A 17,426-nucleotide genomic window follows, 5' to 3' on the forward strand; every position below is an offset into this window, starting at 1 on the left:
ATTCCCCCAGTGGTACCCTCAGCTATGAGCCTATTCTGGGACTTTCCTCAACTGAAGAGATCCACCTTGACCAAAGTCACACCCCGTTCCCAGGGCAGCAGCCCACAACCAATGAATGATGGACGCAGGGGTACCAAGGCCCAGATCCCTTGGCCCAACTCAGGATGGCTCTGAAGGACCATCCCTGCTCAGGAGCCTCCTAGTGCACTCAGCTGGTTCTTCCGATGGCTCCCACTTAGCCCACCCTCTCTCCCTTTTCCCTGTCCTGCTTCCTTTCCTTCTAGAGGTGTTGATCCCAAGAGCACTGCCTAATATGCAAACCTCCATCTCAGAGAATGTTTCCCAGGAAATCCAACTGCTAACACCGAGTGGGGTTTAACCCATGGTGGGTGTGTGCATGACAGGCAGGCAATTAGCACTAACATCTGGTCCAAGTTTAAAGGCCTAAGTGGCTGGTGCCCAGAGGCAGGGGATGCTCCTTTGGCTCCAGTACTCGGCCACCTCCCAGCACCTCCTCCCCAAAGCTGCTGGGACTGGGATGAAGAAGAGATTTAGGAACTTGGGAAAGCTTGGGAGGGCTTTTCTGAGCTGATCATTCCTCCTGGCTCCGGGAAATGGTCTCTGTGGGAAAGAGTCAGAAAAGCAGTTCTCACTCCCCTTTGTGATTTATGCTGGAAAGCTCTGGGTGGGTCAGGCTGGCCCGTCCTCCCGGAGCAAGAGGGGACCACAAAACTTCATGGTCCCCAAGACCTGAGCTTTGGCCTCACTTCCCTCACAGCCTACTCCTATTACATCTCAGTTTGCAGTTCCGCTTTCTGGCTGGGAAGCCACAGAAACTCAGCTTTTATCTTCTGAGTTGTTTCAGAAGCTTCTCTGAACTACCCCTCCCCTCCAGCCAACAACATCAGAGTCCAGAGATACCTGTGCCTTGAAAAACTCTGCCTGCCTGCCCTATTCAGAAGCTGGGGAAGCGATGGCTCAGCAGCAGGGCTCTGGGTGGCATCATCAGTTACTTGTGGATGACTGTGGGTACCACTTAACACCAGCTTGCTCATCTGAGAAAAGTCACGCCCCTACCCTACCGCTTCTCCAAGACCCACCTGGGGGGTTTCAGAAGCACTCTTTTTTTTTTTTTTTTTTTTACATCTTTAACACACAATGGTGTGTTAGTTTCTGCTTTATAACAAAGTGAATCAGTTATACATATACATATGTCCCCATGTCTATTCCCTCTTGCATCTCCCTCCCTCCCACCCTCCCCATCCCACCCCTCTAGGTGGTCACAAAGCACCGAGCTGATCTCCCTGTGCTATGTGGCTGCTTCCCACTATCTATCTATTTTACGTTTGGTAGTGTATCTTTACTCCACTCTGATCACAGTGTGAAAATCAAATGAAATACTGAAAGGGAGACTCCATTAGCACCAAAGTACCATGAAAGGGATAATGAGCAGAGATTCCCTACTTAGGGAAGGAGTTCTTCATCTCCTCTTTTAAAGGTAACTGGAGAAAACACACCAATAAACAAGAAAAACTGTGGCTTAGAACATTCTGAACCTTTGAAAGGGCAGTCCTGGAGTGAGAGAGAAGGTCTGTCCAGAAAAAGGCCGGTGATGGGGCAGGGTAGGGACTAGGGGCGACCTGATCAGTCCTCTTTGACTTGTACACATGCCAAACTATGCGCCAATATTCAGAGCTCCTGGTTTTTCTAGAGAAGTCAGAAATCCAGGGTTTAAAAAAAAGTTTTTTTTTCAAATGAAGTCTCTTAATTTTAAAATGTTGTCCACGAATTCAAAATTTTCAAAAGTCACTTTAAATCAAACATCTCTAGGGACCAAATCGGCTGGCTGCCCTTTTGTGGTCTGTGGTTCCCTGGTAAGGGGACCCCCGCCTCGGCCACCCTTAGGCATCTGCAGTCTCTTCCCTGCACTGCTGTGTGTGCTACAGCCGCCTTGTCCACCTCCAGCAATGACAGTGGCCATTCAAGTGACCTTCAGTGTTGTACAGACTTTATCATAGTTAATCCTCACAATCTCCTGTTGTGAGATCAGAGAGGTTATCCGCACACACAGCAGGTAAATGGAAGATTCAAGACTAGAACTCAGGCCTGCCTGGTTGCAAAGCCAGAGCTGACTCTTCTACGTAGTTTCTGAGACTGACCTCTGGCCTCCTCCAAAGTGAAACCCAAGTATAGGGTGGAGGGGGAGAGGTGGCCTCAGGCATTCACCTGTCTACTCCGGGGTACTGCAGGGTGAGTGGCCAACAAGTCACCCTGTTTGCTCCTCATCCTCGGGCTCCTGTCTTCGGCAGCACAGACAGTCTACTGTAATTGTTTCCAGGTCAGTCCCTCTAACTAGCCTGCAAGCTCCTTGAGGTGGGGCCTGTGCACCTTCTTTATCCCTGAACCCCCAGGGAACTCTTACACACAGATGTTACTAAATGGCTGTTGAATGCAACTGAATTAGATGCACTGGCCCAGATATCTACTCATGTAACTTATGCTTTTCCTAGAGGCTCTGGATGCTTCTCCTTGTTTGAGGCCTGCCGAGTTCCACCTCTCCCAGGGTGACCCGAAAGCCCTCATTTCTCTTTCTCTAAAATCACAACAGGTGCATCTCCATCTCTCTGGAGACACTCAGAAGGTTCTCAGAATATGTTGGTTGAAGTCCATGGATACTTAGCAGCCGAGGTTCTATTTTGAATTCATATCTTGATTTCAGTCAGAGTGAAGCAATGTGGGGTCGGGGTCTGTGTTCTTCTCATTCTACACTCCTCAAAGCAGAGCCCTGGGTGCAGTTTTATAAAGTTACGCCCTGACAAGAGGAGTGATGGGGACCTGAAACCCAGCCCATGAGCCCCTCACCAAGGCCCTGTGCCAGCCTAGAGGAAGCAGTGCTTTTCTCTTACTGGTGAAAATGGGGTGTCTTTTCATCTTATTTTTTAACTCCTCATAGCTTGCACAGAGGCACCATAGATGTTAGTGCAGACCCCATCTCCCTGCTCCTGGCACAGGGCCTGGCACCTGGAAGATGTTCATCGTCTCCATCTACTGAGTTCATTCAACTCAGCAAGCATCTACTGAGTGCGTACTGTGGACAAGTTTCACCACGGCTGAACCGTCCAGGAAGGAGGAAAGATTAGTCTGTAGGACCTCAGAGCATGTCCCCGCAGGGAAGGCCGGAGTTAACTTCCCATCGAGTGAGCTGGTTTCCCTTAATGTGCTCAAGATTTTATTATAGATTCATCCTAGACATACCTTGGAAACTTGCTTCTTCTGGGACTGGGACCAAAACGTGCAGGGCCAAGGCCTGCATGTAACCAGAGTCTAAGCAGATAGGCAGGAAAGAAGAGCACAGGGCACATCACACCCAGACAGAGATGTACGAATTGAGTTCTTCACCGAGGCCAGGACTGGAGTCCAAGGGCCTCAGCTGTGGCTCAGGCCTGGCTGCTGAGAGCCAAGGTCTTGCCCTACTGGCTCTGGTTCTGAATGTTGCCACACCCCCGAGAGGGCCAGAAGTGGGTGGGACACAAGGAGAGGTAGGTAGAGAGAAGCTGTACTCAGTGCCTGGTGGATAGAGGTGGCCCAGGGAACTGGCAGGGATGGAGGGAAGGAGGGCCTGAGAGCAAACAACTCTCAGCCTTCCAGCATTGCCCCGAGAGGTACATATATTGGGCTTGGTCAGGTCCAACCCCTCCCCTGCTCGAGTGCCAGAAATGCCCTCACCAAGCAGCCAGCAGATGTTCTGTAATTTTGCTTCACCCGTTTGTTTGCAGAAGTGATAATGATCTTAGAATCCAGAGTCCCTGAAACTCTTCCACAGAAGTCCCCATGACAGGAGGAGATGTGGGGACACAGCCAGAGGCTAACATGTTTCTACAAAGCTTCACCAATTTTGCATTCTATATTATATCCTGTTTGTTACATATAAAAAAGTTTCCTTAAATGTTTCAAGTAAAATTGATGCTCCAGGAAACAGTGCCAGGTTCATTTTGTCACTCTGCATATGCGTCCCTTCCCCCCGCCCCCGCCCAACACATACACTGCAGTGTACAGCCAGGTGTGAAGACGTCTCTCATCATAAACCTTTTCTCTTGGTGCAGAATGTCCCTGCCCTCCATCTTAGTCCTTCCAACGCCTGACCATCCAAACTCTACCCCTCAACTCAAGGCCTTGCTCCAATGTCACCTCTTCCAGGAAGTCTTCCCAGATCCCCTTCAGGCTGAAAGTAATCTCGGCCTCCTTGAACACCCCCAGCTCTTCAGGTGCCTTGTTTATCTCTGATCAGCTTCCACCTGTTAATCTTTTGTGTCTCTGTCTTATTTTCCTCATGAAAAGTCAGCCACTTGAGAAGAGGGTCTATGTTGGATTTTTCCCTGAATCCACCATGGAAACTGGCAGTGTATATTCAGCAGGTACTCAATACATGCACTACTACTACTACTACTACTAATAGACATTTTCACACGGATGCCTGGTTAATGCAAGCCTTTACTCCGTGGTGCATTTGTGCTTGGCTGTAACTGGTCTATGGTCTGGGCCTGGGGAAGGGATGCAGTGTCTTGCCTTCAGTGTTGTAATGGCCCATTTCATAGCTGAGAACGACTCTAGTCCAGGCTGAAAGGATTCATCCAACAATAGAGCAATATCAAAGAAAACAGGGCCATACCTTAATATTATCTTCTGGCCAAGAGTTCAGCATTGTTGCAAGATGGCCCTTGTCATGAATGGTGATAAACAGCCCACTGGGAAAAGAAAAACACATACACACAGAGAAACCAGTCAGACTAGGAACAGAGCAAAGACTACAAGTACTGTGTATCATTGCATCAGTTAATTTTCACCATAGACCTGGGCAAAAGGGGTCCCTGCCCAAAGCCCCAGCAATGTAGAGAGCCCTGCTCTGGTTTTCCTCCAACTCTTCCCCTCCAGAGGGCAAAGAGGTCCATGGGGCCGAGGGATGTACCCACCTGGAGCCTGTGTTCACAGAGCCTGTACCTTCCTTCCTCTCTCTAGATCAGGCACACAGGACCCCAGAATTCTCTGATTGAGTGGTCTCAAGGCTGCTTTTAGGGACTCTGTGAGTCTTTTCTCTGGGTCCCTCCTTCCAAGTACAGACTACACTGCAGTGGGTGGATCCCTAAGCCTGGGGCTATGACTGGTACTTGGGAGTGTGGGTTGTGATGTCCAGACACTCATACACATGGCCTCTTGCAGTGGGGGATGGAGCTGGGGATAGGAAGAGGGGTGGGCTGCCAGCCTTGAGCCAGTTTTAGAGTCTGAGAGTTCTAAATTCAAACTTGGCCTTCCAGACAATCATGAAGGTATATTTGTAAGGGTAGGAGGATGAGACATATTTTACTCAACAGTTTATTAGCAGTTAACAGTTATTAACAGTTACTGAATTTTGTGACCCATTATTTAAGTCATGCCCTCGTCAATACTGTAAACACCCATGGCCCTGCTCTTTGGTCTCACCAGTCTTATAAAACTCTCACCCCTTGAGGAAACCCACTTTCTGCTCCCTGGGCATCTCCAGCCAGGCAGCCGAAGGCAGATGGAAACAATCCTACTACAGGGCAGACTGATCGGTGCCACCATCCACTCACTCATCCTTGTCAACCCGCATAGACTCTCAGTACTGACCAGCCTCTGTGCCTACAGAGTTTCTCTGGTCAAAATTCACTCTTTCCACTCTTTGCAAAGACTGTTTCAAAATCCTCTGTCCTCAAACCTCCAACTGCCTCATCTTCCCCCCACCCCACTGCCCTAGTGACCTTGTCTCTGATGTCACAGGAAGCATCTCTGTCAGTTTCCTACCAGTGAATCTACAAACTTCTGCATCCACAGCCAACCTCTTCATTCCTCTTGTTCCAGTGAAAATGACAGAGCCTCACACTGTTGATTATCCCTCCTCCCTCTCTCTGTCTCTCTCAATCTCTCACTCTACTAGATTTTCCATTAGCTCTAAAATATGCCCAAGTCCATCATCTTAAAAACTTCTGGCTCCTGGTAGTGACAGAGTCACTTGGACAGAATAACATTTCTGCAGATAACAATGATGAGATGGTTAATTGTTAAACAATTTATGTTATTGTTATGTTACAAAATTATTTTAAGTTAAGGCAATGGAAGTTGGCCAAAAACAGGCAGACACTGGACAGGAATCTACCTTCGAAAGCAGGAATTATATCCTTTGAGATCTGCAAATTTGCAGCTTTGGCCTGAGAGCGGTCTAATCTGCAAGCAACTTGGGGCAGCAGAAAGCCAGAGTCTTACTAGCATGAGGTGTCAGAGAAGTGAGTTGGAGCTGGAAGAGCAGTCAGGAAGTGAAGGGGAAAGTTCTGCAAGGGAAGGAGATGCAGAGAGGATGAACTTCCAAGTCTGTGTGTAAAACCTGCCCAAATCACTGGCTGACCACTCAGGTATGCATACCCAAGGGCCTGGCAAAAAAAAAAAAAAAAAAAACAGAAAAAAAGAGCTGCAGCTGAACGCTGAAAGAACCCAGCAGAGATTTCCATGTCTGCAGACCAGTAGGGACAGAGTTTGGAATTTGAGTCTGGCTAAGTTAAGTCCTTCCTAGAACAAAACTTACCCTCCTGAGGAACAAAATAATCCAGAGTTCACAGAATGTAGGGTACACAGAGGTCCATTATAACAGTCTGCTTACTTTATACATGTTAGACATTTTCCATAATAAAAAGTTTAAACAAAACAAGAAAAATACCACCAAAGCCCAAACTACTCTTGACTTTCACGCTCCTTGTTGAGACTGTTCTTTCTCTCTCCTTCCTTCCATAGCCAAACTTCTTGAAAGTATTGTCTACACTAGCCGCCTCCATTTTTCGTCTTCCCCTGAAACATGTCTTTTGTTAATATTGTGCTGCCAGCACTGCTCTTGCCAAGGCCACCGATGACGTCCACATCCCTAAATGGCAGCAGCTTTCTAGTCCCCATGTCCTTTGGCTTCTCAGCAGCATCGGACACTTTGTAAACCACTCCCCACCCAACCTTTGGCTTCTGCGACTCCCCTCTCTGTGAGTTTTCTTCTGCCTCTCAGGCCGTTTCTTCTTAGTCCCTTATGCTGGGTCATCCTCCTATCAGGTGTTACAGTTCCTCAAAAACTTGCACTATCCCATTCTCCTCCTCACTCTTATTCTTTCTCTGTATAATCTCATCGGTGCCCAAGGCTTTTGGCCAGTGACTCTCAAATATCTGTAGACCAGAGATTCTCACCTTGGGCACTGTTGGTATTTTGGGTTGGATAACCCTTTGCTGCAAGGGGTGGGGATGTCCTGTGTGCTGCAGAATGTTTGGCAGCATCCTGGTCTCTACCCACTCGATGCCAGTTGCACCCCACGCCCTGTTGTGACAACCAAAAATGTCTCCAGACATTGGTAAATGTCTCCTGGGGAGCAAATGTGACCCTGGCTTTAGAGCCATTGTTCTAGATCCTTATCTTTAACTGCTTGCTTGACATCTCCATTTGTATGTCTCAAAGGCACCTCAAACTTAACCTGTCCAAAACCAAATTTATGATCTAAACTTGCATCACTATGACTCAAAGACAAGACAAAATGAAAATCCAAGACAAACCTGATTCTTTTCTCTTGCTCCCTTTCTCAGTGACTATTACCCCCATACATCTAGTTTAACAACCCCAGACCCCTGGAAGCATCCTTGACACTGTCCTCTCCCCTTTTATACAAGCCCTTGCCAAGTCCTTCCTTTCTACTCTGTAATTAGCTCCTGGTTCATACATTTTATTTCATCCATGACACCACCTACCTGGTCCAGGCTCCCAATAGCTCTTCCTTAAAGCACCAAAATAACTTTGTAACGTCCTCTCTTGTCTCTATCTAACCTATTTTCTACACAGTAGAAAGAGTGATGTTCTTGAAATCAAAGCCTTACCGTGTGATTTTTTTGGCCGTGGCTTGTGGGATCTTAGTTCCCTGACCAGGGATTGAACCCGCGCTACAGCAGTGAAAGCGCTGAGTCGCAACCACTGGACCACCAGGGAACTCCAAAACCTTACTGTGTTACCCCTTGTGATAAATATCCTTCATGTCTTTCCATGGTTCTTGGAATGAAGACCCAAGTCCTTAGCATGGTCTACCGGCAAAGCCCAGCGTGGCCTGGCATTTGTCAACCTCTTCATCCTTATTTCATTCTCCAGTCATCGGCTGCACTGGCCTTCTTTCCATTCCTCCATGTGCCATGATTTTCTTACTCTAGGGCAAGTTCACATACTGTTCCCTCTGCCTGGTACCCCCTGCCTCTCTTCACTCTATGTTTAGTTAATTTCTACTTATTCTTCTGATGACTTCCAAGTCAAAGCTGGGGCTCCTCGTTATATATTCTCAAAGTACCCCATACCTACATACACAAACCTATTACAGTTATTTGTGTGGCTATTTGGTTAATATCTTTCCCCCGTTAGTCTGTAAGCTTCATCAGGGTAAGATGAACATTTATTCTGTTGTTGTTGACCACCGTATGCCCAGACTTAGTCCATAATGGATGCTCATACATAGTTTCTGAATAAGTGGAGGAGTAAGTGAACTATGAGGATGGTTGAAGGTTGAGGGCTGAAGATGAAAGGTGCTGAATAAAGTTGGAGTGAAGGAAACTTTAATGTGTGTTATGTTGTATCATGCTCCAGGGATCAGTGTGCTGGGCTGGGTGGTGCTGGGCTGTGCCTGTGGTTTAGAGTGGGGAAATGCATGTAGGAAGGCAGTGGACAGGCCAGTGGGGAGGAAAACCCCAGAGCCTAAGACTTGGGAGTTGCAGGGCTCTTTCCAGCATGTTGACTGGGGGCGATGTGGGTCTTTGAATTAACTTATTCATTAGGTTTGAGAAAAAGTTCCAGGAGTTTGTTGTGCCATTCTGAAATGATCATGGGGCACTCAGTTGTATCAGTCAAGACAAAACCAAGTATCGGATTGGCCTTTTGGAACTTGTCGCTAAGGATCATCTCCAGGCAGTTTGAGTTTGGAAAAATCACACTGTGTTGATAATAATGAACTCCAAGGACTGAAGTTCAGGATGCTTCAAGCCATCCTGAAGTTTAAATAGTGGTACCTGTCTTGGTGTCGGTAGAAGGGTAAGTGGGCCAAGGTGAGCCTATACATCTGGACGCTTTCAAAGAACCACCCCCTGTACCTCCAAACCAGCTGCTGCTCTAAGGTGTGGCCTGAGGAGGTCTTGTTAGGGCTGTTACTCTTCACCAGCTTCTGTTTTTCCACAGCTGCTGCTCTCATATTCATAAGCAGCTTCTCCTCAGGTCATCCAGAGCTAGTCACATGGAACAACAATGCTAACAAAGAGGCCAATTCTTTCCCGCTGGAAAAACCAGGTCTCAGCCCAAGGCTCAATGATGACTCATCGAGTGACCTTGGGGAAGTCATTTACCCACATTAATTAATCCCAATGACGCATTCCTGGCCTTTAGCAGCTCTTGACCCTGATCTGTTTTGGAAAAGTAACTCAGCCGAACAACTCCTGTTCTCAACTTTGCCTTTACCAGATAGAGGCTTAGTAATTACATCCAGCAAAAAGCTCACATGTTTAAGGGGTAAGACACAGGCGCCATTTTAGACCTTAGCAAAGCTCTGATGCAGTTAATTCTAAACACAGGAAAAGTGTGATTGTGGAAATAATCTGGTACATTAAAATAGGCTCTCTTTGTTGAAGATAAGAAGAGGGCAGAGGGACACTTCAAATGAATACTTTTACAGTTAAATTTGAGCTATTAAAATTTCAAAAGACTCCTTTCTTTTTGCATATATAATTTTATTCTCAGAAGAGATCATACTGCAAAAATAAAACCTTTTGAAATGTATTAACAGATTTTAATCACTTCTCAAAGTGCACTTCCGTCTATCACATAACTTGCAGCTACAAATCATCCCCAAAGGATCACCCTGGATGAGGATTCTGAGATATCTAGTCCAAAGACCTCACTTTATAAACGAGGACATTGAAGTCCAGAGAGGTGAAGTGACTTGTTTGAGGTCACACAGCTCATAAGCAGCAGAACCTGCTTGAACCAAGGTCCTGAGTCCAGGGCTCTCTCTACTGACCCAGATTGCCTGTTCTCTCCATGGATCTAGTTCCCAACAGACAGCCAGGGATATGGACTGAAATGTACCAGAGATGCACACTGGGGCCACTAATGAAATATTTTTCTCTGATGCATGTTGGTGAGGAAGTAAAATGTGCAGAGTGAGGGATTATGATGATAAACAAATGGACTGCAGGTTCCAGTAGGATCCTAGGGGGTTGCTTGCCAAATTTCCTGGTGGAACTGTATCTAGACCAGCTCAAGAAGAAGATACTTCCGGGGAAGAAAACTTCTTAGATGTCCTCAGCAATCTACTTTCAGGTTTAACCACTTCCACTCGAAGAGTGGGGCACTATTTTCTCCAGCAACACATGGTGATGGGGTTGGTTCTGCTGCTATGGTTGGTTCTTATCTCACTTTCTCATTTCTCAAGTGAGAAATGCAGACACTCACTCCTCGGCATTCCTTCTTAGCGGCTTCAGGAAGCATATCTAGGTGCCATGGGAGGCGCAGCTACCCACACCTGCTTAGTCTCACCAGAGACCTCAGGCCCACAGGAGTCCCTGAGGCTGGCGTGGGGATTTTCAGGGACTACTTCCAATAAAACAGATCACTGAAAGTGATAAAGCTGCAAGTGACTCAAGTGAAGTTTTAGAGAAGTGGCAGAGGGAAGGTAGCATAGACGGGGGGTTAAATGTACGTGCTTTGCAGCCACAGCACTGGGTTCAAATCCTGCCTTAGCTCCTTGCTGGCTGTGTGGCTGTGGATAGGTTACCCCTTCTTCAAGCTTCAGTTCCTCATCTGTAAAATGGAGAACTTGACACCAGTTGCTTCATGCCTTCGCTCTAAGGATCAACTAAGACAATGCATATTTAAAGAGTTCACTGTGGTGCCTGCTGGCATGTAGTTAGTTCCCAAAAAATGGCAGCTCGTAGCGTTGCTGAGTTAGTGTAGTTCATGGTTAGGAGTGCAGGCCCGGCAGTCAGACCGCCTGGGTCCAAATGCTAGCAAAATGTCCAGGGAGGAACCTGGCTTATAGTAAGTGCTCAGTAAACACTAGTAGCTAATTATTAATTTGTATTTTATATCAAGACTTATACCAAGTTAATATGCATGTTTGCCAGGAACTAGGATTTACAGTTATATGTGCTTTTGGTGAAACGGGAAGGCAGTCAAAGTTTGGTAGAAAATCTTGCAGTATGAGGGTCACTGAGTGAGGGCAAAATAGAGTTCTTTGGTGATGCACAGTTGGAGCTAGCAGTTTCCCACGTTCCCTGCAAGAGCTCGTATTCAATAGGGTGAGATCAAGGGCAGCCTGAAAGGGAATACAAGTCGCAAAAGGGCAATATTCACTCGCTCACTCACTCATCCATCCATCCATCCATCCATTGGGCTTTTGAATATCTCAGGAACCCTGTCTGTCCCTTTATGCACATTATCTTAATTCTCATGCAACACTCTCAGACAGGCATCATCCCCATTCTATAGATGAGATTAAGATGGAAGAGGTGTGAAGGTAGAGGTGAGATTTAAACACACATCTCTTGGAGCATGGAAATGTGGCTCCTTTAGGTGTGGGATTTGGGACAAGTCTCTTCAATTCTCGGTGTCTTAGTCTTCTCTTCAGTAAAATGGGCACAATGGCTTCTCCATTACGGAGTGGCTGTGAGGATGAAGCAAGGCAAGTTCACACACACTCTGCACACTGTAAAGCCCTGTAGACATGTGACTCTTCATATCTATCTGACCTTGACCAATATGGTAAGTCTGAGAGGGGCTGTTAAGTGTGCCAATCTCTCTGGTTTCCTGACGGCCCTTTCTGGGTGAATGGGGTAGTAATTTGGGTGCTGAGGAGCTCTCTGTATTCCACAGTTGGATCTGTTTTAATCTTTTCTCCATGAGAAGGAGTCAGACCCTTCCCCCCACCCCCAAAATGAAGGCTGCTCTGTGAGACATTGGCTCTGACAGCTGGTGTCATGTTCTACCACCCCGTCCTGAGGCACAAAAGAAGGCAGGAAGGTGGGAAGCTCCAGGAAGTGCTGGGCCTGGCTTTGCACCGAGGTGGAAGCATTTCCAGCTTCCCACTGAATTATACGCTGCCCCGGGGATCCCGAGGCACTGAGCATCCTGCGGTGAGCTAACATAACCTGAGCACTCATCCAGGCTAATGGATCCTCTGAGTAATTAGAACGGAACGCCCTTGGCGCTCCTGCTGCTGTGAAGATGGGCCTCTGGGTGAGAGGCTGTCGTGGGAATCTCTCATTGTTAATAGCCGTTAACTGGAACAGGAAAAAACAAAAAACAAAAAACCAGAAATAACTGTAGCTACTGATACCTTCCCCCAAGCTTTTCCAGTTTACTTCAGGGAAGCAATTTTGGAACTTGAGGGAAGAAAAAATATATATAGTAAATATGACAAGCTGCCAACCTATGGAATCAGGGCTTAAATGAATGTATTCCCTGCTTTACAGAACATTCCTGAAAAGTTGTGAGTTAATAAAATATACCTAAAATAATACCGTATGTGTACTCGGGAGGTTGCTGTTTAAAGGGAAGCTGCAGAAAATTGTTCAGGAACATAAATTACTGTCCCCTGATTTATGGCTTTCACAAATTTGGACTTTCCTATTTTGGTTTCTAGAAACAGAACCCAGGTTCTTTCTCAGCTGATGCTTGGACATCAGGGCCTGAGAAGGAGGGACCAGAGAAGGGGGCAGCCCCCTCTCACATGGAGTTTTGGGGTAAATGTGTGACCAGGGAAGGGAATGGATTCATGCTTAACAAAAAGTAAACACCTACTTATTCTTTCACATACGTAACTCATTTGGCCTAAAAGACATATTTGTTACAGGCTGTTCATCCTGCAACAGGGCTGACCTGACACATTGGGCTGGAAGCGTTTAAAGGCCAGTATATGATTCACCATCTTCTCTTTTTCCTTTGTTGCCACCATCTGTACTGTTCCAGACGAGGCTACCTCAGGACCTGGCTCTGAAGTGAGGAAGACGCTGAGCACAGCCCCCAGCTGACCCACGGGACATGATGCAGAAGCACAGAATAAGCTTTAAGGGATGTTTGTTCCATAGCATCATGTAGCCATGGTAAACTCTGTTCCACAAAACCTTTCAGAGATGCCCATTTTGTTAAACGAGATATTGGCATTCTGGTTAAAGCAGAGGTGAGAGCCTTCCTTCTTGGAAGGTCTTCTCACTACTCTTCATCTCAGTAGTCACTGTTCCTACAACGGACCTCAGGCAATGACAGCAGAGGAAAAGAATTCCCGATTGGAGACGGTGCTACAGCACTGCAGGTTAGTGACTGTTACTTAGAAAAGTATATCTTTAATGCATAGGTCCTCCTACTAGACTATATGTCCTATGAGGGCAGGACGACATCTGTCTTGTTCACTGCTGTAACCTTGGGGCCCAGCATAGCACCAAGCACACAACAGGTGCTCTAGAAGCAACATGCATGTTGGGTATGCTGAGTGGTGCAGAAGTGGGTGCTGAAATGAGACACAGCTGAGCCTTTATGTTTTCAGTTATAAACTGGGCATATAATAACACCTACCTCAACGTGCTTCTGTGAGGATTCAATGAAATAATAGATCAGGTACCTGGCATAGTGCTTGGCGTGTGGTAAATGCTCCATAAGTGGTAGCTGATATTGGTTACTTATGCTAGAGAGCAATAACATATCCAAATATTTTCTGGGTGACAGAAAATTCCAAGCCAAGAAAATGAAACAACTGTGAATTGAATTGTGTCCCCCTCAAAAGATACACCGAAATCTTAACCCCTGCTACCTGTGACCTTCTTTGGAAATGGGTCTTTGCAGATGTCATTAAGGTGAGGTCATCAGGGAGGACTTTCATCCAAAATGACTGGTGTCTTTATGAGAAGAGGTGAAGACAGAGGGAGACACAGTGAGAAGATGGCCACGAGGTGATGGAGGCAGAGACTGGAGTGAGGCATCTATACGGCAAGGAATGTCAAGGACCACTGCCAAACAACAGGAGCTACAAGAGGCGAGGAAGGGTTCTCCCCTACAGATCTCGGAGAGACCTCAACTCTGTCGACACCTGGATTTCAGACTTGCAGCCTCCAGAACTGTAAGACAATAAACTTCTGCTGTTCTAAGCCACCCTGTTTGCGGTATTTTGTTACAGCAACACTAGGAAGCTAGTACACCAACATCCAATTTGTGTGCAGTGGCCATGAGCAGTGGTGATCACGATTCCTTCCCTGAACCTGTCTTAAAACTCAGTCTGTTGGAATTTCAGAAGGGCAAGCCCTGGTGAAGTGTCCTCCCTCCCACAGAGGCCTGTAAATTACATACTATCTCCAGTTTCCATCAGGAGCCAGAAAACCCCCTTGAATTTTAGAATTCAGTTACACGAGAGAGAAAGAAAAACAAAGATAATGTTCACTTAGGAGAATGTTATTTCTTGAGAAAAAGACTCTTAACCCTTATCTCCGCCTGCTGAGGAGGGACCCTTAGAAGTTTCCAGAATAGAAGTGAGAAAAAACCCCCAACAAAACCCACTCAACAACACAAGATTCATTCAAGCTTCTTGGCACCAAGTCGAACAAAAAAGGAGGACTTAATTAAAACAGGGTCAGCGACATCAGGCAAACCACCGAGGCCGGGCTCAGGAGGAGGGACGTGAACTTTCAACTTTGGAACAAAGGCTCGCTGTTGCCACGGAACCACCATTCTGCACATTTTTGGCAGCCAGGGAACCTGTCCTCTGAAAACAGGCAAGAGGCTATTTTTAAAACCCAGCAACAGCCTCCCGGACTCAACAGCACAGCAGGAGAAAGTAGGTCTGAGAAGTCCCAGTGCCTGGCTGCCCAGCACCTGGTAAGGCAGAGCCTGAGGATACAGTGAGGTAGCCATCGTGCCTGGGAGAAATTAGGAATCACGTTCTCCCCTGGTTCTGTGAAATGTCCCTGGGGGCATGTGAATAAAGCGGGGCGGGCACCTGTTAGTGGTAGGTCACTCACCATCCTTCTTTGGTTTTAGTTTCTATCTTGAGGGACATTTTGATTATTTTTAACCCACTGAACCATAGCTAATTTCCTGGACCTCGGACGGCCCCTCCTGTTTCCCATTCTGTCTCCTCTTAGGTGGGCACGTGGCCCCTCCCACCCCGAGGAGGCCCCCTTTCCTTCCGACCCTCCCAGATGACACTGAGGTGGAGCGTGCCTGTCTTTGGAGTGAGATGTAAAGGTGAGGACGGTGGTTCCGCCCACGTGACTCCCGCAGCGGGGCCTCGGAGTGGGCGGGACTTCCTTGAGAGTACTGACTGCCTTGTCCCCTGCTCAGGCTTCTTGCATCCTGCTTTAGGCATCCAGCACTGTGCCGGGCACATGGGAAACAAGGAATCGTAGGGCTTTACCTCTGATCCAGTGGAGTTTTTTGTTCTAGGCAGACTAGAAAAAAAAAAAAACGGTATAATGGAGACATGATTGGAGGATGGGGAGAACCATGGAACAAGGAGTTAACAAGGATGGCTAAATCACAGTGAAAGAGCAGCAGAGCTGGGCCTGGAGCCTCCACGCTAGGGCACTTTGGCCCTTCCCTCTCACCCTCCCTCCTCTTGCTGCTGTTGGACAGTTTTCCCCAAGAAGACCTGAAGCATCTTAAGAGCAGCTCCACCTCCAATGAGTTCCATGGGTCCCTAGTACAGCCCTATAAACATTGTGTCCACTTCAGAAGGGAATCTTTGAATAGATTCCTTTCTCTCCTTCCCTGTGTGGGAATGGAGTGGCTGGGAAAAGGGCACTAGAAAATTTCTGCTACTATAGCCAGCTATGTGAGTTTGAAAAAGCTATCAGACCTCTCTGAGCTTGTTTCCCCATCTGAAAAATGTAGAAGGTAGATCGGATAACCTCTAAAAATCTATGATCCTATGACATAACCTAGCAAGACCTGCAGACTAGACCTAGAACAGTTGCAAGAGCATGAATTTACAGTTAGACAGACCTGGGCTCAAATCCCAAATCTTACCCTTATTTGCTGTGCAACCTTAACAAATTACTAACCTCACTGAGTGTCAGTTGCTCATTACTAAAATGGGGCGCTAATTAATAGCTGATTTAATAATTAAATCCATCTCACTAAGCTGGTGCGAGCGTTAAGTAAAACAACACGATGTTGGTCACAAGTAGCCTTTTGAAAAATCTTAAGTTGGAACATACGATGTATTTCTCAAAGGAATGAATGGCGGTTTCCCTCCAAGAGACACAGAAATTCATGCTGTGGTTCCCAGGTAGGGCGACTACATATTCTGGTTTGCCTGTGTCTTGAGACAACTATTATTTGTTTTTCTTTTTCACTCTCAAAAACTTACTGATCTGCAGGTCCAGCCTATTAAATTTAATACTGCAAACGCTTATTGGGAGCCTAGTATGGAAAGTCAGGGTCAGCTTTTTGGTGGCGTCATTTTGAACCCTTCCCCTGTGCAGTCATTAATTTTAATCCTACTCGCCACATAAAGTATCTGTGAAGTGGCTTGTAGCACCCACAGTCTTTTGCTCTCTATGACTTTATGGAACAGTCTACAACGTACCCTGTGCCAAATTCTGTAGAGCTGGTGTTGAACGCAGACAGCGGATGGAGACTTGAAGTTTCTAGACCTGTAAATTTCAGGCTTGTCTTGGCTCCTGGAGGGCCTGCCTGATCTTTGGCCTCAAGTAAGTCATGTCATTTTTACCTCAGTTGCGACAAGTAAAATGTAGGAAAGAGAGAAAGAGAAGACAGCGTTTGTTTAGCTCCTGCTATGGTCTGAATGTGCCCCTCCAAAATTCTTATGTTGAAATCCTAATGTCCAATGTGATGGTATTAGGAGGTGGGGTCTCTGGGAGGGGCATTTGGGTGGAGCCCTCATGAATGGGATTACTGCCCTTATAAAAGAGGCCCTGGAGAGTTCCCTAATCCCTTCTGCCATGTGAGGGTATGAGGACAAGTCTGCCACCAAAACTGAGCCCTCATCCCACCATGCCACTGCCCTGATCTCGGACTTCCAGCTTCCAGAACTGGAGAAATAAATTTCTGTTGTTTATAAGCCACCCAGTCTGTGGTATTTTGTTATAGCAGCCAGAATGGACTAAGACAGCTCCCACCGGGAGCATGTTACAAATGCTACACCATTTACTCATCACCATGAGTCTAGGAAGCTAGGAAATTCTCATTTACACCCGGGAGAACTGAGGCTCCATGAGGTCGCAGTGCTGAGACAGGAAGTAGTGTAAGTAGCAAGTACAGGCAAGCAGGTAAGAAGCCACCGAACCTTCATGTCTCTCTTGTTGAAGTTTCGGGAGATACTTGTGAAACACTAAAGTCCTTCAGAAGACAG

The 17,426-nt window shown here is 46.7% G+C and overlaps 1 protein-coding gene across 1 annotated transcript in view; it reads right to left on the minus strand.

Annotated features, from left to right (window-relative positions):
• The window catches only part of ME3 (malic enzyme 3), a gene marked incomplete at its 5' end in the record, with an annotated part of 103,779 nt that overhangs the window by 59,185 nt on the left and 27,168 nt on the right, over window positions 1–17,426 (minus strand). The window contains one exon of the mRNA XM_081239252.1: window positions 4,670–4,745. Coding sequence (XP_081095378.1) covers window positions 4,670–4,745 — 76 coding nt within the window. The remainder of the gene's footprint in view (window positions 1–4,669; window positions 4,746–17,426) is intronic.

The sequence above is a fragment of the Mesoplodon bidens genome, assembly GCF_964165515.1.
Source record: "Mesoplodon bidens genome assembly, chromosome: 7".
Classification (NCBI taxonomy): Eukaryota; Metazoa; Chordata; class Mammalia; order Artiodactyla; family Ziphiidae; genus Mesoplodon; species Mesoplodon bidens.